General features: G+C 38.7%; 1 protein-coding gene across 1 annotated transcript in view; it reads right to left on the bottom strand.

Annotated features, from left to right (window-relative positions):
- The window catches only part of SLIT3 (slit guidance ligand 3), a 515,694-nt gene that overhangs the window by 473,213 nt on the left and 18,799 nt on the right, over positions 1 to 23,682 (bottom strand). Inside the window, exons 2-3 of the mRNA XM_026061340.1 lie at positions 15,065 to 15,136; positions 9,088 to 9,159 (exon numbers count right to left, since the gene is read on the bottom strand). Of these exons, the coding sequence (XP_025917125.1) occupies positions 9,088 to 9,159; positions 15,065 to 15,136 (144 nt within the window). The remainder of the gene's footprint in view (positions 1 to 9,087; positions 9,160 to 15,064; positions 15,137 to 23,682) is intronic.

The raw sequence follows: 23,682 nt of genomic DNA, 5'->3' as shown, positions 1-23,682 counted from the left end.
TGGCATCTAGAGGGGCTGTTAGTTGTTAGAAAGCTTTAATGGACTAGAACCACAGCAGTCAACATCACGTGCAGCCAAACATTGTAGTAACAATTAAGAGATTCTCAAGGAAAAGCTAAAATTAAAAGTTACACTAAATATTAAATTAACAAAACTCAAAAAGGGAGAGTAGTGTTTGAATATACATATATATGAAAGACAATTTATCATTACTGGACAGGACTAGCCTACTGTAGTCAAAATAATGTAACAGTTCTCTTAAAAACTGTTAAAACTTAAGCGATAGAATACATGGTATTATTCACTACATAAACTGAGTATCTATATGAAACAGGCCTCACTGGAGTATTTTCTTCAGCCCTTAACTGTTTCAAGAAGCTTGACTCTATATGGAAATGTATGTACTGGAGATCTTACAACATTCCTTTCCAACAAGAACAACTTTTTGGACTAAAAGTTTCAAATTCCCCTGCCCTCACCATAATTTTATACTGACTGTATACTTGAATTGTGGGAACAGCAAAGAGAGAATTCAAATAAATAAATAAATAAAATGATCTTTCCTGACCATATCTGGTTATGTCATTTACAGAAAATGACTAACATTTCTCTAAATTACTGGCGCTTAAGGAGTGTAAGAAAAATACACTGCAATGAAATCTTCTAGAGTAGCTGGTGTGCAGTATTGACAGATAAGTGAAGTATGTGAGCCATATCTTGGGAACATTTATTTTGGCTGTTTAAGCCAAGAGTAGCACATAAAGCTAAATCAAAAGCAATATAAAATTAATGAGTTTCTCTTTCCTCCCAGGAGTTGATAAAGGTGTGCCATCTGCTTGAGCTGAGAAGTGACTCCGTAAGATATAGCATGCACATCTCCCCCACATCGATTTACTGAAGCACACTAACCACACTCAAGCCACCAATATCTACTGCTAAGTTCTTGCTGTTGTTTTTTGTCCTGTGTGATTCTGAGTGCAAGTGGAGGCAAGAACCACACAGCTAAGTAATTCACCATTTGCATGTTGTATAGCAGTTTTCATCATGTCTCATAGAGAAAATTCGTATCTGTCATTTTATCCTGTTAGCATGTTTCTCAGGGAAGTTACTGATTATGCCTGAGTTTTTGTTAAACAATTCTTACAGGAAACAGGGATTGCTTCCCGGTGACCTGACCGCAATCCTTTCTGGTCGAATACCCAACAGGAGGTTCTTAGTGGGGTGGGGTGGCTGGAAGACTTAAATCCCTCTGCTCTGGACATGAAAAGCAGTGGGACCCTCTGAAATGTCTCAGCCTCTCTCCGATAAAAGGGCAGCTCAATCCTAACACCACAGATATAGGCAGCTACTTCAAGTAAGAAGCAGCATGAGATTTGAAAAAGACGATAAGCAGCTTAACCTCTTGCAACAGATGAAAATCAGAAAACACCCAGTATTGGAACAGCTTGACAAAGTCCTCCGGATCCCATTTCCAACTGTGGCAATATGCAGATGCCTAGAGAAGCATAAATAAACAGCAAGCACATATGATAATCCTCCTACCAGCTTCACCAGCTTCCACCCTTTTTCAGCTAGACTTCTGAACGGATGAGGACTTTACATATCTAGTGGTCCTCAATGGATATCTCTTTCATTAACATACCCCACCTTTCAATGACCACCTGTGACCAACATGCTTCAACATTTTCAAATGTTTTTTCCCTGGTGCGTTATTTTATATTTATCTACTTCGAATTGCATCTACTATTTTATTGTCCAGTCACTCAGTCTCATAAGGTCCTTCCACAATTCCTCAGAGTGGTCACTTGGATGAAAACTGCACAGGAATCAAACAGGCTTTCGGAAGGCTGTGTAAGGGTGAGAGTGATAAAGGCCTCAGTCTCAGCCACTCTGCTAACAGAGGCAATCTTTATCGCAAGAGTTATTTACAGATAACTCACAATGAACGAGCGGACTCATACCCATATGGCTTGCGCTTTAAAAAGGAAGGGAAAAGGCTAAGGTCTTGCTCTCAGTTTGGCCAGCCAAATGAGTCAAGCCAGTTCCAAAAGTTCTGCCTCACTGGAAGTAATACCTGGGGCTAGGAGCACTGACAAAATGGATCCACCAGTAACAGGAAAGATGTCAGAGAGAGTTCCAAGATTATATTTAAAGAATTATATTTAAAGATKATATTTAAAGAAGCGACCACAAGCCCCAAGAATGAGTGATAAGCATCCCAGGTTTAAAGTTAAGGTGTTATCCAGCCCATGAGCACACAGGGACAACATACTCCTTTTAGAAGAAAGGAAATTCATTGGCAAAAACTGGCTATGATTTAGCTACACACACAAGACAGCAGAATAACTCTGTGGTGAGATACTGGCCGTGTGGAGAATGGCAAATTGCTCTCTTTTATGACAATATATGAAAAGATGGCATGTAGCATGCAGAGTAGCACTGCACAAGTCTGCATGGTGCAATAAACATGGTGGAATAAAGTGAAAGAAGAGGTAATGAAGGAGACCAGAAAAACCTGTAGTCACCCAACCCCAGAAAGGAAACCCAGGAAGGCAACTCTTGTGCAGATACCTACAGAACTGCATGATGCCACAGAAAGAAGCAACACATCACTATGATGGACTTAACACAGCTTCAACATAGGAACATATAGAGAATCTACCTTTTTCTTCAGATGAACGTTAGAAACCACAGGCTTTTGCTTGCCCTTTGCCAAACAGGAGGAACCAGTGTGCAAACAACCTCTCGTGACGTCACTCTGGGACAGCACTCCTCGGAGATGAAGAGAAAAGGTAGAGGCAGGGAGTATGATTTCCCATCGTCTGCAGAAAGAGCAAAGGCCTGCCTCCCAGAGTGCCCATGATGTTGGGAAGATTTAGGATTCCTCTAGCCTTCTGGTTCTGAGTCACAGGCAGGATCAAATTGTGGCACAGTGGTTTTTTTATGACAGATTGACAAAGGAACCCATGAACTTCGAAAGCAGGTATTTGAGGACACTGCTGCCACTCTATTATCAAGGTCAGAAAATTAGCAGATGAAGTACTTATAATAATACGGTCCTCTCTTAAGCAGTAAAGGCAATACTTTATAACTACCCGAAGTGGAAGATTTGCACCTAAAACCAACATAATTCTTGAAGAAAGTAGTAAGGCAGTACCCATGCAAGTTAAACCAGGTAGTTGCTCCATATAAATTATTAATTTTTCAGTATATCTTTCAGAGAGATAGTCTGAAAGGAAAACCTTGGGCCAAACCCCAAAACTGAGCAGTAAGCAGGAAAACCAGGGACTCAAAAAAAAAAAAAAAAAAAAGAAGAAGAAGGTACTGCAACTCAGTAAAAAGAAAAAGCTACAGCATGTCTAAAGCAAACACAGAAATAGAAGCACTATGCAGTCAAGCGGGTGAGCACTCAGAGGAGGGAGCAGGTGTGCTCCATACTCCATGACCAGGCCAGAGTCACCCAGGAATGAGTCCAAGGAGGCCCCTTCAGATACTGTAGACAAAAACATTCTAGCTAATCACGTTGGACTAATCCCAATGTAAACGGTCGTACAGACACTCATTTGAAAGACTGTTCTTGAAAACATAAGGTTCAAGAGACTGCTTTTTCAGATGCCCATTATACCATTACAGGATTTCGCCACCCCCCCCCTTTTTTTTTTTTTAAACGTCAGCCTCAGTCTTTATAAAATAGGGGCCAAAAGATTAACAAACATCTATCAATCATTACTTGAACTTGCGGTCATCAGTCAGCACAGACAAGGAGCATACCCCTAGCTCACAGATGAAGGCACCACAAAACYTACATTCTAGTTTTCCTTTAAATCTGGAGAAGAGAAGAACACCTGAAGATGTCACAACCTGAATTTTTTTCTCTTTTTTTTCCACCCCCCTCTCCCAAATGCAATGACATGATAGCTTCAAGTTGCCTCAGCTGACTCCAACTTACCAGGCACCCCCTCCTTTGGGTGTAAGGCCAGGGCAAAGAGCTGTCTTGGCACCAGGGTACAGGCAGAAGGGTACTCTTTCTCACTCCTAAGGCACTACATGCTCCTGGGGAGCTTGGTAGCAGAGCTGGTACCAGTACTACACCAACTTATGTGTGGTAGCTTGAGAAGGAGCAGGGAAGCATGCAAATAATAAGATTGATTAAATATTAGAGCACAGCTTTAAATCCATTCTAGCGTTCCTTTGTTCTCCGGCATTTCCAGATCAAGCATGTTAGGATCACTGATTCCAAATTAGGTATATTATCCATAATTTTATAGGGAAATGGAAACAAAGCAATAAAGGTCCTTCCTGAAAGGTCACATTGAAAGTGTCTTATTTACAAATCCATATGGCTTCATAAATGAAGTGTAGTATATGCAGTTCCAGAAAAATATCTAAACTGCACACGCTGCAAACCTTGTATAAACACCATAGATCTGCCTATGCTGCCAAAGATTTGCAATAAGCTTTTGTTTACAGCAGCAAAGAGCTGTCCAATGCATTTATTATTTTGCCCACTACTCTGAAGCACTTAGCAATCTTTCCACTCAGCATGTTAATTATGGAAGATGCTTTTTGTTTTACATGATTTATTTAAAGCCTGTTCAATCTCAATTTATGAAATCCAGATTGTGAAGCATCTCAAAACAATTCACTCTTCTTCTTAGCACCTTTGGTCACTAATAGCAATTTTACAGTACATTATGCCAAATAAATATACTTTAATGCCTTAAGCATTTAGGAACCAGCTTACAAAGATTTAATATACAGTAGCAGCTCTGCAGTTAAAGGTCAAATACAATTTCCATTTTGAACTCTGTCTTAGCACACACAAAACCAAAAACATACACATACATGCCAGAGTTAAAATTTGGCTTTTAGCTGTTTTTTCCTCAAGAGCTAATTATTTTTCCCAACTCCGAAAAGATTTGATTTGGCCATGCTTATACAATTCCTCCCCTCCCCCCTTAAAAAACAAAACACATTTTTAGTGTTTTCAGATGTTCAGTTCTTTTATGCTAGCTGAAGAGCCTAATTTGAGTAGAAAGAACAAGCCATCAGCCAAAGTCCAGCCTTTTGAAGATAATACAGCTACGTGACAGTTTCTGGCAGTCGGCCGTGGAAAAGTCAGGATCACTTGGTGTCTTATATCCTGCCTCATTTTTCACATAAGTGTGTGACATCTGGCTCCGGAAGAAATTTCAATTCATCCGCTAGGCACATCAGTATGCCTCTTTCTTGTTTCTCTTTGCATATGAAATTTCATTATCATTTTATCTTAAAATCATATGTAGTGTTAACAGCAAACCATACAGCTGAAATGCCAAAATGCAAAATGCATTTTTCTGGGTCAGTATAGGACTGTGTGTGTATGGGCATGTGCACACTACCTCAAACCACAGAAAACAAGACCAGAAAGGAGGATCAAAGTGAGGACTTCTACCGTTAAACATCAGGAATTAACTGGAGCAGGGGACTAGAAATAAGCAATTGCACCACTTTTGAAACATTCCCTCCGCCACCAGGCACAGGTGTTGCTCTACAACTGTTACACTGCTGCTGGCAAGGAGGGCACGCTATCAAAATTTACAGCTGGCACTTTCAAGTTTTAGCAAAATATATACCATAGCTTCTTAAACACTTACTGCACACACGCATACGTTGCCCTGCAAAGCCTTTCAGGGACAGCAGTTAGGCACAGGCTTTGGCAAGCGGCGCTCCGGAGCCAAAGGAAAGCCGAGAGCGAGAGAAGCAGCTACGGAGCCGAGCAGGAGACACGAAGGCAGCTGCGGCGCCGGAGCCGGGCGAGCGGCGCTGGCACGTCGGTCGGCTCTCCCAGCTTCGGGGCAACACCGCGCCGCGGCTCGGGGGCTGGCTGCCGGCTCCGCAGCAGTGGGAACGGGTGGCGGCAGGCTGCATGCACTGGTCAAATCTCTTAATGTTGTATATTAATCGCTTGGCTTTTTATGGTCAGCTACCTCACAGCACATCTTTACGTTTTGGAGTAAAGTTACAGAAACTTCTTGGAATAAAAGCACTAGAAATATTTCCATTTTTCCATTGGACTGATCGCCACTGGATATTCCCTTTAAACGTGATGGCGCAAGAGTTACTGATACTCAACAATTTTGAGTCTTGGGGCTCAACAGCTTAGGCAAAAAAACCCTCTGAATTTTGCTTAAATGCAATGGTTAAAATCCTGTTTATTCGGAAAGCTGAGTAAAAATACGCCGAAGTAAGAAGTGGCTTCTACCTTCCGCTTTATTTCACTTCTAAGCTTTCTATTGCCAATCCCTTTTATCGTACCGTGCATTAAGTGGTTCCTTCAACTGATATTTCCACACTTCCTCAAGCTAATATACAACYTGGACAGTATCCTGCCCCATATTTAAATAACGCCTTTAGAGGCTCCATTGGTATTGTAAGCATTAGCTTCCCACCAAAACAAAACCAAAAAGATAAACTTCAGAGGTTTTCAATGTTGTAAACAGAAATATCCAAGTAACTGGAGAGCCATCATTACAGTGTTTTTGGCTCCAATAGTTAGCAACTATATAGACATTTTATTTAAAATCTACTTAGACTGTTACAGAGGAAGATACCAAAGACAATGCATTTCACACAAAAAATTCTGCTCATTTACTTAGTTAACAATGATGGCTTTGCTTTGATATCCAGACAAGCAAAACTATATTAAGCTAAAATAACATTACGGTCCATGCCCTTTGAATCGTTTCCACAGTGAGAAAAAATATATATACATATATGTGTGTGTATGTATGTGGGTTCATATATGTGTGTGTGTGTGTGTGTGTGTGTGTGTGTGTATATAAAATTTCCACTGTTATTTGAATAAAAGACCTTGATATATGGTATTTTGCCAGTAATGAAAACTGCTCCTGTTTTTAAAAGTTTGACCCAATGCAGCTGCTTTGTTAAAAAAAAAGTTAACGATGACTTTTGCATCCACTTTAATAGATCAAAAGCCAACATTATTCCAAAGTCTGAGCAATATAAGCAAATTTTTATTTGTTATTTGAAAGAAATTAAATGGAAAAAAGCCAGCCATCTTTTAATTCAACCATCATACTTTCTTCATTAACATTTTGCAATGTTTGACAATACTTAATAAAATAGCTTCAATATTACCTAAAATGTTGCAATTTAGCCTTTATAACTTATGCCAAACTTTCACGGTTCATTCTCCAAAGCCTACTGACTCATAGCAAAAAATCAGATTTATAGTTACATCCTAAAAATGATTTAAGCTAAAATACCAAGAAGTTGTGAGTTTCCAGGCCTCCCTTTCATACTACATTCATTTAGGAAATATTTTAATGACAGGCAGTCCTAAAAGAGAAGCAGAGATGCTGTATGTTTAACAGGCCAAGTTAAGAGTTCACACAGGGGAAAAAAAAGGGAGACTTTCAAACATCACATACTTGAGCAGATACTATTAACAGTATCGTATTTCCTAACTTCTGGGTTCACAAGATACATTAGCTTTGTTCCCTAACAGAGAAGTCCCTACAGAAAAACAACACATTAAGRAAACACTGAGTATTTATCATTGCTGGTTACTAACAGCTAGCCTTTCTGGAATTTTTTTTCAAAACTCATTTCTTAGCTTAACTGAATCTATCTTTACTTAAGATGGAGATATGAGGAAAAAAAAATCCCCGTGTATAATGAGCTTAAAATTAAGAAATGGTATTTAGGGTACTATTCCTCAAAGATAAGCTATAACCTGAGCCAACTGTTTTCTAAAGCACCAGGCTAGGCTAAATCGCTCAGAAATTAAGCTGGTTATTATTTTTTACTGCCCAGAAACGTAAAACAAACAGAAGTCTTGACCTGAAAGGGATCTCTAACAAAATACAGGTATCAGGTAGAGGAAAAAAAAAAAATTATAATCAGTATTTAAAACTCAGCCCCCTCAATTGCTGTAAAGGGAGTTTTATAATCCAAGACAGAAAATCTGAGTAAACTCATTAAAGAGACCAATGGGCTAGTTAAATGCAAATCAAATCTTGAGATCATCTGAAACAGTTTTAGTCCAAGTTACACTCAATACTCCAGATTTTTCTTGAGCAATCACTAGTGAGAACTTAACTCCTGAGGCACCTTTGATATTAGAAAATATCAAATCTAGGAACAAAAGCCTTGCAGATCAGTGATAATAATTTGTTATAAAAACAATTTTTACTTTTAACAAACGCACATTCCAAACCAGCATGGAATTTCTTTCTAGTCGCCTACCTATAAGAAAGGTTAATGCCCAAATTTTAGCATAACAAAAGTTCTGTTTTACTCCCATCATAAGCAGACAAAATCAACCAAGATTCACAACAACGAGCGCTGTTCTTCCCACTTGATGGCTGCTAAACAATGCACCCAACTAAAAGCAACCACTGGATTTGGCATTACTTGCATACTTTTGATACTAAAGTTCATTTGTCCTACTGCTACAGGGCCAGTAGTTTTGCAAGTCAGGTTTTGTATCAAGAGACATCCTTAATAGTCAACTTTTTTTTTTTTTTAATTGCTAGTAAAAGCAGGAGAAACCTGCAGATTTGTTTTCTGCACCAAGTCTAGGACCATACCCTGGAATCCACTGATAGCAGTGCCATTATGCAAGTGTAAATCAAATGGAGCTAACTAGAAGATAAAATCCAAAGGCCACTTGAAAAATACTTTGGTTCTCAAACAGAGGATACAACCACAACTTTTATTAGCATTGATCAGACTTTTTTTTTTTTTTTTTTTAAATAAACAAAGCCTCTTCACCTGTTTCCCAGTCATAAAAGTCACCCAGATAACATCCTTCTGATAATGTCAGCCACACCAGAATCTTAACAGCATTTGTATTTTCTTGGCAAAGAATTGTACATTTTATTTCAAGTACGAACTATCAACATTAGTATATACTAAGTCAACTGTGCTTAAAAACAGTTTAATTTATGGCAGGTACCCAGTTCTATCTTTTTTATTAAAGGAAGCTCTTATTATATTTATGGAATATGATGAATAATCATTGAAACCAAGGCAGAAAAACTCTAGATTTTTTTTTATAGGAATATAAATAGAGATACTTACAGCCGCTCAAGTTGCTTTAGATCCTGAAATGCTCCACGTTCTATCACACTAATCTGATTTTCTTCCAAGTGTCTGCAATTCCAGAAATACGAGTTAATTTTAACACAACGGAATAAAATTTTTCCCACTTCTCTTCACATATGCTATACAGTGCTTTTCATAGAAACACCAGGAACAGTTATAATTAGAGATTTATAAAAGAAATCTGGACAGAACAGCACTGTTTTTCGTGGTCACCAACAGGAAACTGAGCTCTTCTAGAATTTCTTTCTTGATACCAACTGCCTCCTGACTGCCAAGATTTGGTAAACATTTTTGTTCCCATAGGTTCGTAACCATAGCCATTACACTTAGCCCAGCGCTGGTTTAGAGGTTACACTGTGAGCACTCCTATTTTACGTAATTTAATTACGGAGGGATGGCCGACCCCAACAGGCAGTAGCAGGAAACCAAGATGCAATCTATTTTTTGTCCAGCTTTGTGTTCTGCAAAGATTTTGGGCTTGCCCCAGAGTAAACCTCTTACCAATAATCCAAAGTTGTTCAATCTCCCCAGAAATGCAGCTGTGCCAACTACGCGTGACCACTGTATGCAGTCCTGCTGTAGGAGAGAGTGTGAAAACCTCCAGGAAAACCCCCGGGTTTCCACAGGGCCTGACCCTGCTTTTCCTCACCCTCGGAAGCCGAGGCAAGGATCAAGTTACAGACAAGGGAGCCTGCTCCGATCTACCCGGCGCAGGAAACGACTCCTCGCTCTCACGGCAGAAACGCTCTACATACACACAGTGGAAGCCAAGGAGCAGACACCAGGAGCTCCATTAAAGCCAACCGTTTTGTCTCTCTGTGCTACCTTCAAGCACATAGCCAGAAGCACTCCGATAACTGCGCGGGCTAAATCTCTAGGCCCTCTGAATATTTTATGTGGCTTCACCTAAGTAACAGAAAGGAAGAACTTCACACGCAGTAAGTCTGGGCTCAGCCAAGACAACAAGTGAACAAGCACTTATCCACTCCTAACAGCAGCACCTTTCCGCACCCAACCCTACGAGCAGTCTCAGGAGAGTCATTCAATAACTCCGTGGAAGTTGTCAAGACAGACAAGAGTATCCACAACTAACTCAGGCTATATAAGGTGGGGGGGGAGAAGAGAGAGCAAGAGCGAGACACGTGAACTGCAGAAGCGTGCTCCTAAAAGGAAGAGGAGAAGAAAAGCTGCTTAAAGAAGGAATAAAAAGATAAAGGGATAGGGATAAAAGAAAGACGTGCAAGGGAAGGGTCTGCATGCAGGCTGTCAGTTCGAGACCTGAGGCTTTCATACTCTTCTGCCAGTTTCTGGAGGACTCATTCATCTGGTCTCCTCCTCCTACTGCCTAAGACGACAGTGAGGCTACCTTCCCAGGAACTCGGGGACAGGCTTCCTGTGTGCTGCTCACTACACCCCCATCTCACACGCACACACACGCACACACGGAGGAGGGCAGAAAAATAGGGTGTTGGTAATGTAGAAGAGCCAGAATGACGAAGAGACTGTAAGAGAAAGCTAAGAAAAAAAGAAGAAAAACCTGAAGGACTTCTAGACACCCAAAAGCTAGTACATACCACTTATGACCAGAACATGGAAAAGGGAAATACATGACAATGAAGGAAATTTGAGATATCTCCGACAGATCTAATTTTCAGAGGTTCTGAGATTCAGTTACTCCCATTATAATCTCTACCTTTTTGATATCAAAACTCTGAAAAAAAAAAAAAAAAAAAAAGGGCTTTGGAAAGCCCTCACAGTCCCTTTTGTCAGAAACGTATACAATCCTCTAGCCTTTGCACAAAGCAGCCACCATAATCTTGGCTGTGGTCTGAGCTGCACAGCCTTTAGCTGCCGCTAGCGCATGCCTGCGGCCTTGTGCAGAGCCTGCAAACTCTTGGTGTCCTCAGTCCATACGTTCCTGCAGGTTCAACAGGACTGCTGGTCTGCAGAGCTTATCAGCTCTAGGAAGACTTTGACATGCTGCCTCAGCACACACTTATCCCTCTCCTCGGCCTGCTTTTTTCTGGTAGCCATCTCTGCCTGCACCCGCAGGTTCCTGCAGAACCCATTGCCACAAGCTCGCACAGAAGGGGCCTTCAGGATAGTAGGACAAGCTCTTCTTGATTCAGGCAGCACTTGATTCAAGACAGTCAACCAACCAACCTAGAACCCAAGTATCCTTCAGAGTTTGAATGGCAGAGCTTTCTCAGCAACTAGCTAAAGCCTAAAATGGGCTCTTAAAACTTCCAGGTTAGTTCTATGCTAGTGTTCACAGTTGACCTTAAAGCTGGACCTACGTGTCATTTTTCTTTCTATGATGTGTGCTGTATCAGCACTATTGACATTGTTCTCCTTAATTTTTAAGTGGAGCTCTACCAGCCATGATATTAAATTCCTTGTACAGAAAACAAACATCATGCAGAAGCAGCAGGAATTGTGGAAAGGCAAGTAACTATCAAACCTAATAGATTAACCACATATTCTAGAAGCTGTGCTGCATTTCTAGGTAAGATTGCAAAATTTATCATTTAGATAGTTGTTTGACCTTCACTATCAGTATAGACAGAACATCATTCCACACCAACTAATCCGCAGCTTTGAGTTCAGATCTTTGCTTCAGATTCAAACTGTAATTGAAATAGTGTTTTACAGATGTACCTGATCTTTAACCAGAGATAAAAAAATAAAATCTGCCAATCTTTAAATTCTTCCAATGGTCTATTCTGCTCACAGCTGAAAGCTTACATTTTATCAATGACTTGCCTAATTCGAACTTTTCCCCTTTAGCCTTTTTCCTTTCATATATCCACTTAAGAGAAGCATCTATCACTGCATTTTTGCTCCTCTCATCCTGATAGTAAGCTGATTAAGTCAATTACCAACTGATTTCATCATCAGTGACTAAATAGCTTAGACAAAATTTTACATTGTAGAGTGGTAAAAGCCCGAGTCCAAGCACACGCCACCTTATTCCAGCCAAACTTGATTTGCTCTCTAGTGCGTGCTTCAGTTGGAGATGGAGCGTTCTGCACCTTTAAGCACTGCGCTTTGCTTCACTGTTGAGCAGTGCGAGATGAATAAGAGGAAAAAATCCTGTAGGAAAATGTATGCTGGTGCTTTTCTCACCAATTCTGCTGACCAAGACAGTGCATTGAAACAGTTTTTCTTCTCTGTAATAATGCTTTCAAGCGTTTGTTATTTTGCTCATTTTAAACACTAATATTGCCTTGATGTCCTGCAGGCAATAATATCTACTGATTTAAATTGGAGTTATGCACATCCAAATAAAGATAATCTGAAATGAAGTTGTTATGCTCTTATGATCTAGTTTTCATGTAGACAAACATGAAATTCTGTTCTGCCTAATAATCATTTATGTAGTAGCCACACAAATATATTTTAACATTACAGCAAAGTTCCTTATTCTTCATATATTAGAAGACAAAACCAATATAAATTATGTATTTTCTAGCAGCTGTATTCTGGTTTTAGTCCCTTTGACTTCTATGTGGCAAATACCATATGCTATTCATAATGAAGGCTGAACAAACACATCATGTAAATCTGCAAGGAACACAGGAAAAAAAATCAAATTAAGTAAGATGGTAGTTGCAGATTTTGCTTCTTGTTAAGGCTATTTAGTATAAATGACTGCAGTGGCATCTGGCAATGTCTGATACTACAGTCAACAGTAGAAAACACAGTGAAACCAAAACAACTACTGACATGAATGATAGCATAATATCTGTAAACAGTATTTTAATAAAGACTTCCAAAATGGTATTGACAGTTGGGTAGGAGCCAAGGAAATCTAAATGACACCACAGCTAGAGATGAGAGAAACAACACAGGAAAGAAAGTCTTTCAGTGGATTTGAACCGTTTCCCTAGTACATGACAACTTGTTCCAAAAGTGTTAAGGTAGTAGCAAAAAAGACTTCTTTCATTGACAGTATCCAGGTCATTCATTAATTGAATCATCACTAAATTAACGTAACATTCCTTTCAACAGTTGCAGTTTTTAAGACTTACTTAAAAAGGTACTGAAAAGACAACATGAACTGCAGAAGGCAATCATAAGAAACAAGGGGGGAGCTGCAGAGGCTGTTTCTTAACTTTGGATGTAGCTACTCGTTTCAGAAAAGGAGGTCAATAGAGTGGTAAAACCAACCTGCCTCTATCAGTGCTGGCACCAACTGAAGATTAGGTTTTAATTCCAAGATTTAGTGACTGGCGTAAAGCGCACGGTTTAGCAAAAAATAATTCTAGTGAGCTAGACGGCATACACAATGTGGTTACCACTATGTAAATGGCATTTGATAAACAGCAAATAGATATGAAATCTTAAAAACAAAATTTTTTTTGAACCCTTTAATTGCCTACTGTAAAAAAGAAAATACTTTCATATTTCAGGATAATTTTCAATAAAAAAAACTTAGCCAGTGCTTTTAAATATATATAGTGACACAGAGACACACACACAATCTCCCTGATGAGATACTCAGCAATACTTGTAAACTTGCATTGCTACAGCAACATGCAGTGCCCAAGCACAAGCCCAGTGAAGGCTGAAATCAACAGTAACCTTAGTTGAGAGATCAAGAAATACAGACAGCCTTAAAGCTTATCCTCAAATAATTCATTACATCAGAAACTATTTTGTTTGTCTTATCTAGCTGTTCTTTCTCATGTATACATACACATTTATATCTATATAGTTGAGTTATATCTAAAATTAATGCAATGAATTTTATTTCCAGAGAGCAAATACCAGACCCCCACAGTATTTTTGGCCGAAATATCAACATGTATGTTTGTTTCTTGATTTGAAAAGGAACTAAATTATTAGATGTAATTTAGGAAACCTGTTTGAGAAATTTCAGGGGGAAAATTAATTCCCATTAAACAGAAAGTGCCTCCGACTTTTCCTGGAAGGATGGAAACAACTTCTTCATTTTGTTCTTTTCTTCCTACTACCAGAAACAAATATAAAATCTAATTGCTTGATACTCAAATGGATTGAAGCTCAAATTAAATGCTGAGGTATTTCTCAGTGAATCCCAAAGATACCTTAATAACATATCTATTTAAATAATTCCGGTTATGAATCTCCCATCTCATTCAAAATTGAAAGAAAATATGCTGCAGTCATCCAGTTAAAATAGTAGTAATATCAAGCTAATTTCAAAAATCAAATCTATTTCTTGTTCTTTTAACCCAAAATTGTTTTCCCTCAAAAATTTCTATGTATAATTATAATAGATACCTATTAAGTGGTCTTAACTTTCATCACTAATTTGATGGTTCCACTTGAGATTCATAGACGCTAAAGTATGAAATAAAAAAATGACAAGTTTGCTTTATTGATCTGATATTAGAATAAAATTTGGAAGAGTTACGTTGGTCCCTGAGCATCAAAGGGGGAATTCAGAAGTACGGCTGAGCTCCTGACTGCAACTTCTAGATCAAGAGACAGCATCGCCTATAGTTTGTTAAGTAGTTCATATTAGATTAAAAAATAATCCACAGTTTTCTTTTCATAAAAGTCCTACAGCTTTCAAATATTCTTAAATCAAATTATGTTTAAACTTCTGCAAAGTGCTGTTAATGGGACTGTACCTTAAGGTGGCCCAAATCTGAAGGACCTATTTGCTACTGTTTCAATATAATTGATTAAAGCCTAAGTGATTCTAAAGCAGACCAAATCTTTTAACACAGTATTTATTAAAAGCCAAACAAGAAACACAAACAATTAAACAGCTCTGAAACTACATTTGTTTAATACAGAACTAAAGTTTACTGTTTCATGCTGTACTGCTTCCCGGTTTAAAAAAGATACTAGTAAACTGGATAATATGCAAATCAGTAGCATCTGATCTCTAGAATTAGAAATTCTTAGTAGTAGTAGCCTAAAACAGTCTTTTAAAGAAAGTCAAGTTTTATTTTATACTCACAAGACACGGAGATTCTTCAGTCCTGCAAAGTCCGTCTTCGTGATTCTTGTGATATTATTTTTTTCTAGATCACTGGAGAGAGAGAAAAAGAAAGAAAAACAACACAGAGCATTCAGGCAATATAACTGATACCAAGATTCAGTTAGGAGAAAGTAACTCCATCAGTGGAGCATTATCAACAGCTCAAATTGCACAAATCAATTTTTCAATTAAAATTTCAAAAAGCAGTTCAGCAGTCCTGATGGATTTTGCCTCTTCCCAATACCATGCTGCTCTCACACAAGAAGTTTCTTCCCTTCCTGTTTCTAGCATCAGTGCTCATTCTATGCTTCTTTCTCTCTCAAGACCCCAATTCCATAAAGGCTAAATATCTCAAGACCCAGATGGTGTCATAGAGCTGAACCTACAGCACTGCCTCAAAACGAAGATCAAGCTCTAGGGGCAGTCTAACCCCAAGCGAGTCTAGCCTGCAGCTAGAGAACTACTTACATTTGGGAGTGCAACTCTGATCCTACCCAAATGAGGAAAATTTGCAAAATTCAAGAAGAGCTTTAGCTTTTTTCAAGCATTCTAATTGGGCAGCCTCTTGATTTTTTTTTGGAAATCGTGGTTTTCAGAAACTACTGTTAATCACATTGACCTATTTCCCATGTATGCTCACCCTTCGCCAGTTCTTAACTTCCCTCTTCATTTAAACTTCCAATTTTCCAACACCTCTGTTATTCACCAGCACATCGCTCTTGCACGGTCGTATACTAAGTATTACCTCCTGCACTGTTTCAGTCAGTGCTAATTCATATTCTAGATTCCAGCTTAATAAGTAACTGACATCTTTTCCACGACAGGGTAAAGCCACTGCAACCAGACCCTGGGCTGGCCAATTTTCTGCAGCTTTTCCTTGGAGCAAGCACACCAAAACCACAGAAGAATTTAATATCTACTTTGTATCTTAACAGAACAGACATAAGAACAAATACTCTTTAGTTAGAGTCAAATTCTATTTAAGTCAAAATTAAAGGGATGTATAAATTGATACTCCATGCGAGACTGGTCCTCTCCTTAAGGATAGTACACTAGCATTTAGTGCCTCTAGAGATGCAACAAACTGGGAATAGCCCCCCCCCCTTTCTTTCCTGATGTAAAGACTCTTTTTGTCATTTCGGAAGTCTGTTTAGGTCTCTTTTCCTTGTTCTTCAAAAGCGTATACCAATATCTGCTGGTGCTATAGGTCCCGTGTTGCTGTGTCTCTCCCTTTGGACTTGCCTTTGCTGGGCAGCACCAAAAGTTCTCCCAGCTGAGCATGTTCCCCTGCTCTTTTCCCAGGGAACAAACCTCTACCTCCTCCATCCAGTTTGCTCTATGTGACCCAGTGCTAACCAGCAGGGACAAGGCAAACAACCAGCCTTTCTCCCTGACCATCAGCCATGCCTATTTTAACATAATAAACAGTAGGCAGCCAACTTGTATACAACCAAAAAAATAGACATACACTCCATCATATAATTGCAAATTTGTTCCAGGTGTCAGAGGGTTTCCTAGATGCAAGCAGCCTTTTATACGAAAACAAATTTTCTAATATTGGAGTCAACTTTTTCCCCCCCCGCTACTCCCTGACTCACGTTTTATGGTCACTGAAAGCTGCTAAAAACCCCAAACATAAGTCTTTGGGTAACAGCTTTCATACTAAAAAAAGCATTCAGTTATTGTTTTAAAGATCATAAGACTGTAAACAACAGATTTTGACAAATTTTATTGTCTATAGTCATTAGCGAAAAAGATTGAATATGGAAAAACTAATCACAAGGCTAGAAGTTTATTTCATAAAAGAGAATACGAGATCACAAATTCACAGTAAGAAGCAGAGGTTTACCTATTAATTTCAGTTTTACCACAGTCCCCACATTAGTGTGCACTGAGATACACCTTTTCTGGATTAAGAAGGCTCAATTGTTCTCCTATTTCAAGTAAAACTCAACAAGACAAGAAGTAAGATTACACGATTACTTTTATGTATGTTTGGCAATCACCTGAAACTTGCACAACCCTTGACCCTGAAATAATTTTGGAAATACAGATGTGTGTTCTTAAGTACTGCTTCAAGCTGAGTATTTCTGTAGGTACAAAAAAGGAATTCAAGGAAACAGTAGGACTAAAATTCCAGACATACCTTAACTATTATGCTTGTATTTTGACAAATACAGCATTGAAGCTATCCTAAACAGTCGTTTAAGTTCTCCGCAAGTAGTGTTATAAACAGAATGCAAAAGCCTTTGAAGTGCGGAGAACATTTTAATCACTTGCGATCATTCTTATAGCATCTTACAAGGGGGGAGGGAGAGGGGGGGTTGCTGGCTGGCACAATCTCCAGTAATTTTCTGTCGTACATGTATTTCCATACAAGGCACTCGGTATGACTGCTACTTAAACCCAACTCTTCTCACTTCACTCCAGACCCTATCAGTAGGGTAGATCTACTACTTCTACGTAGAAATACGTGAATGTTCAAGCATAAATTATTAAAATTATTTCATTTCCAAAGCAAGATCCTTTTTTTCTGCCACCATGAAGTTATATTCCTCTAAAGTATTAAATGAAAAGCAATTGTCATGGTAACAAACTTCATTTTTCTGTAGTAAATCACATTGTCAAAGACAAGACAGTTACGTATTTTGAAGTTTAAGCTTGTTAAAAAGTACATTTTCCTTATCCAGAGGAGAAGCAGAACTAATGTCCTAGTATACTGTTAATTTCGCAAAATGCTTCTAAACATGAAAATAAAAAGTTTTCCAATATAAACATTATCCTCCATTCATCAAAATTAAATATTTAGATGAGAGTGCAGATAATTGTACTGATACATCCACAAAAATAACTGTTCATATTCCTAAACATGCATAATTGTTCTCTCAGGTGGTCCCTACCTAAACCTCAGATGCAGACCAATAGGGAATTAGCTCCTTTTAATGTCATTTTAGCATGCTGAGGCATTCATAGAAATCTCTTACTGAAACTGGAGAGCTAATCAAAAAAATTAAACTCAAGACAATACTATGCCACTTTACAACTGAGGGTAGTTTGGTACCTAAAAATAGAAGTTGGCAAAGATGATGATTAAGCTCACGGTTTATACTGACAAATCCTAAGCATATACGTCTACAAAATTTGTACCAGGGACAAACCAGCTACAGTTTGAGATCTTCACCTTTTGACACTGCAACTTAAATTTGCCATAGACAACAGGAAGAACAGACTAAGGATTAATCATTAAAAAACCAACCAAAAAACAACAAAACCCATCAGAATTTAGGCAAATAATTCTAACTAGTCTACATTGTCCATAGTCAGAATTTTTTTTACTGAAATCTGCCACTGAAAGTTGCAGTCAAAGTTGCATGTTGGACATGGATGCATGCATGCATAATACCTTTTTTCCACTTCTTTTTCAAACACTTGCTATATAATCAATCCTAGTGTGAATCTTTCTAGTGTATAAAAGCAAGACATCAACAAGATTAAAGGTAAATAAGCAGTATGTGAGATGCACTAGAGTACAGAACAAGTGTTTGTTTTATAATATTAGAATTCATTTCTGATGGTTACTTATAAATGTCAAAATACTACTAATAAAAAACTCAAGTGACAAAATGGCTTCAAAACAAATAGAATAAACTTCTAAGAGTCAGTTTAAGTGTCTTAATGCAGGATATACCTAAATGATGGAAGAAACAGATTCTCCTGTCAGGAAACTATGTTCCTTATGATAGATGGGAACTAATGATGATGGTGAGCAGACTGGGGAAAAAAAAAAATTCCTATATTTCAGCTATAAGAACAAATACAGCATCCTTACCTAACTTGGGTCAAATATACTTTTAAAAGGTCCATTAAATAAAAAAGACAACACAACTACAGAGCACTTTCATTGCATGTTCCAGCTATTCTCGTCCATTTGCATTTATTCATCTCTTGAGTGAACCTTGCTTTTCTTGAAGAATACCTTTGACTTGCTGTCTACGTTTTTCTGCTTTACCAGGCTCATATCTCTGTGCTCTCAGTTCAGTTCTTCTATCCTGGTGCATCATTAACTATTCCCTGGTGCACCAGGGTGACCTGACTGCAAGAAGCATTGGAAAAATTTAAGTCTGGAGGAAGCAATACTTAAATAGCTTTYGTTTTACTTGCGTGTTGTTTTCCATCTGCTTTGCATGCCATTCCTTCAGAAGCCTTGCCTTGCCTGTGTCTCAGAAAAGGCCTACCAAAACACAGCATTCACACGGTCAGAATTCTCCCGGCCAGCTCCGAGTCAGCCCAGGTCCCCAGAGCAGCATCGTCCCAGTGGCCCAGCTTTCGGGCCATTTTCATGAGCCTTGATTCTCAGTACAGTTTTACTCAGCTGAAGTAGCTGCATGTAGAACTGCATTCCTTTCATATATCCATGGCAAATCTTTTCTTTCCTCCCTTTTTCCCCTCCCCTCAAGTCTGTAAGGGAGACCAGCCCCAACACACCAGCTCCGTCTTCTTCACGAAGTTCGGCTTTCCTTAAACTGTTTAGTATTTTAATCGATAACCGCCTCCTCTGCTTTAAAAAGCAGCAATTCCCTTCTGCGCATTTACCTGTTCCAGCAAAGCCCTCCCTCAAGGTTTGTCTTCCAGTTGAAGAAAAACAGATTAAAACCTTGATAAACTATGTAACACTTCCTCCTCCTGTTCACAGTAGGTCTAACACTACTGCTAAAAAGCTGATTGCCACAGGTTAACCCATTAGTCAATTAAATTCTGTAACTGTGAAGTTACTGAACTGTTGCAGACATTAGTGGTTTACAGCTGGTGTTTGTGGGCAACATAATATTTTGTTTCCTTTATAAAAAGCTTGGCAGCTGATTATGGGCTCACTAGTGGGTTTCAAATACAAAAACCTAAACCTTCGTGTCTAGTCTTAATTGGCTTTAAAGTACATTGCTGTACAGGAGAACTGCTGGAAGCAAACACAGAAATGGCTTTGAAAAGAAATTATTTGGGCCAAAGACATGGAGAAATTTATACCGTAATCCTAAAGGTGAATTTAATTTATATCCAATTTCAACAAATACCCATGTGCAGATATGTTCATTCTAAGATAAAGATCACATTGTGCAGAATTCCTGCGTTTTCCGTAACACGTGGGGCAAGTGGACCTTAGATCTCACTCTGCACATCCATCTCAGCCCATGTGTACACAAGCTCAGTTACTACTCTGTCATTTCACATTCAAACAACATTGTCCCAAAGAACATCAAGAAAATCCCACTGGGGAAACCAGGTCTCCTCTTCCAGGCTGTCAGAGCTCACTTGACACCACTCACACACTAAGAGGAAAAGAAACTGAAGCTGTGATCTACACCAGTTTTAGTAATGCTGTTGATATATCTCTCCTGCCATTTTATTTCTCATTTTAGCATACAACACATTAAAGACAATGCAGGCGTAGTGACAGCTTTCAGAAAACATAGACACTGAAGCAATTATTTCAGTGGGAATGGAAACATCAATTAGATTGGAACGGTACAAGACATCATGAAAATGAGTTCAGATTGAACTGTTAAAGTGAGCTTTACTCATAAACATGTCCTGCTATGCTCTAATAACAATTTAATTCAAGACATATTTTGTAGATGCTGAAGACCAAGTCACACAGTGTACACACTCATTACAAACAGGGATGTTTGGATCAACTGAAGCAAATCCCGCTTCATAGTGAGAATTCCTCTCAATTGCTTCATCTTTCATTCTTCTCTAAAGACAATCTAGTGAACTTAAGCCAGATATTTAAATGTTTTTAAATGTCTCCAGCATTCTCTGGAGCATGTCTTTTTGCAGCTTCAAACAGCATTAGAAGGGCATAGATCTCCTCTGTTACATTACTTAAATTTCAGTTGACAATTATTCTGCTGAGCCACCAAACTCTTCCAAAATAGCTGGATACTGTTCATCTGAAGCCTCACCCTCATCCTTGCAATTTATAAAATTTATGACTTGAGGAGTAAATCCATGTCATAGTTTTATTATACCACGTGCTAAAATCACAGGACTCTATATTCTGTCTTCTAGACTTATATACTTTGGCAAATAAATATACCCATCCTAGACATCTCTGAGCCTATAACTCCTTAATATACAAGATCAGAAACGAGTCTGAAAATCCATCAACACCACAATAAATATCACAAGTTTTATGGAAGGCCCAATAACCAAACAATCACATACTGAATTCTTGTTTCAATCAAACTCAAATTGATAATTCAATACTTACATACAAATCCAAATCCTTATACAAAACTCCAAACTTTATATACACAAGGATGCAAAAATTTGAAATGACACTATCAGATTGTAGCAACTTCCTATTACTCAGATTTCAGTTTGCTACCTGCTGACTTCCATGTACATTTTCATCTCCAAGGTAATCCAAAACTTGTTGCCTCATCATAGTTCTAGGTCTTAGACATACTCAGGTGAATCCTTGAACTAATGCCACAGCTCTCCCAAGGTTCCAGTGTTTTAATCTAACTTCCCACTTTGCAGCTAGTTCTGGTTGTCTAGTTATGTCTTTCTTGGCTACATAGCAGAAAAAAAGAAAGAGATCCCTGGGCCAAAGTCAAAAACCTTAGTACWGATGGTTAGGTCTCAGCACCACTCCCCACCACGTCCTTTTTTCATGTCTGTGAGGTTTGGGCACAGTACAAGGTCACAGGCACACAAAACCCTCTTGGCTTGGTGGTCCTACTCCAAGTAGTGCCTTCGCTTTAACACAGGGTATTTAATGCACCTTCTTTTTTAAGCTGCATTTTTTTCTGACCTGGGAAACCACCAGAGTCTAGGCCCAATGCTGCTAGCTTTTGGTCAGGAAAGAAGTTGCTTAAAGTTAGTTGTTTTGCTGAAGAAATCCAGTTATTTCATTTGGTTAAAGCTGTTCATTGTCAATAGGTTTCCTACAGTAAAGTTCTCCTTTCCTTCAGGGAACTCTGGAGGTCCCAGACTAGCTAATGCAGTAGCTTTCTTAACAACGAAACTGAAAATCATCTCTGATTTCCAATGGTTTCATGGCAGTGGCTGATTTTGCATCTCGGTGATAAACACCACAAGTGCTAGATGGGCACTATTTAGGAAAACATTTATTAATCCATGTTTCTTTAATCTAGCAAAGAATTACATGACATGAGTAAATATGCAAAGTGAAAGTAACCTGGTATCTTAAGACAAGAGAATTTAGAGCAACAGTTGCAACCGCATTCAAATTTTCAGATATTTTTCCATTTATATTAATAGGCAACGAATTCAATAAAAGCAGTAGAGAAACTATATACTGTGTTTAACAAGAATTAACTGCCACACACTTCAAAAACAGCTATCTTGCCCAAGTTACACACCACTATGATTCGTTTGTAACCAACTGCTTCTCACGTAGGTAAAGATTTCTAGTCATAGAACCTGAAGCCCGAAATTTAGTTTCTGTTCCTGCTAATTAAGTTTTCTATGTGGCTACCAAATACCAGCTCAAATCCACACGTTTGTGTCATGTTTGGGCTAAACACAAATCAACAAAAAATTTACTACTCTAAAAAGTCTTGATTAAAGCAACACCTGATGTAATCTACATACTTCCATGTGGATTACTTCATTTCTGTTCATTTCACTTTTTGGATTTCCCCCCACACACACACACACMCCCCCCAAGGGCTGTATAAAGTTTGTATCTCTCACAGAACAGTGCACTTAGGAATCAATAAAACCATCTCTTCCCTAAGAACCGAACAGGTCTGAAGCCAATATGAATCTAGAGCTCACGTTAAAATAAACATCCACTAGGATACAATTCAAGCAACATCAGAAAGTTCCTGAAAAATAGAAGAAAATTTATAATTTTCTTCTAAATTTAAGTGACATTTGAGACCATAGCAAGTATACCTCTCTGTGATGTTTTTCTTATGCATTTGTAACTCAGTTAGAAATATTTGTTTTAAATGATAGATCAGCTTGGCAGTAACCCACATTCAAAATGTAGGAGCCAAAGTTCAAGTGATAATGACGGAACCAGCATTCCTGAATCTAAAGAGTTACTGATATTCTGCATTAGCCCAATTCCTCCAAATAACTCAAGCAGCACACATTCTTGGGAAACAAGGCTTTTATTGTTTTGCCAGTACATTGCTAAAGGACTTTGTCGATCCAAACCACCTGCTGGAATGACAGCTGAGTCATCCCTTTAAACTTTTCCTGTTGGGTTTGTTTGCCCAACCCCCAGACACTGTGCAAGGTAACCAGGAACACGGACAACACCTGAACTGCAGGAACCCTGTGTTTTCATGGGTAAGTTAACCATTCACTTGGCTAGCTACTGCATTGTAGGAGTGCAACCATGAGGAGCACTTCTTCATTTCTAAAAATGCTCCCTGCAGAGTTGGGGGCAAAAGGTTCTTCAGTAAAGCTCTTCTCTCTCTAGGAGTACTTTGGGGCTTAGCTTGGTAACATGCTAATGCTGTACCCGTCAAGAGGAGAAAAATCCACTCCCTTACGCATGGATGTATCCATTTCTGTATGTGGGCTTTTGGCTTTCTTGTTCTTTACACACCCTGTATCTG

The sequence above is a fragment of the Apteryx rowi genome, unplaced genomic scaffold (genome assembly GCF_003343035.1).
Source record: "Apteryx rowi isolate R43461 unplaced genomic scaffold, aptRow1 scaffold_18, whole genome shotgun sequence".
Classification (NCBI taxonomy): Eukaryota; Metazoa; Chordata; class Aves; order Apterygiformes; family Apterygidae; genus Apteryx; species Apteryx rowi.
Note: the sequence above shows the minus strand (reverse complement) of the source record. Positions and strands in the feature narration are given on the sequence as shown.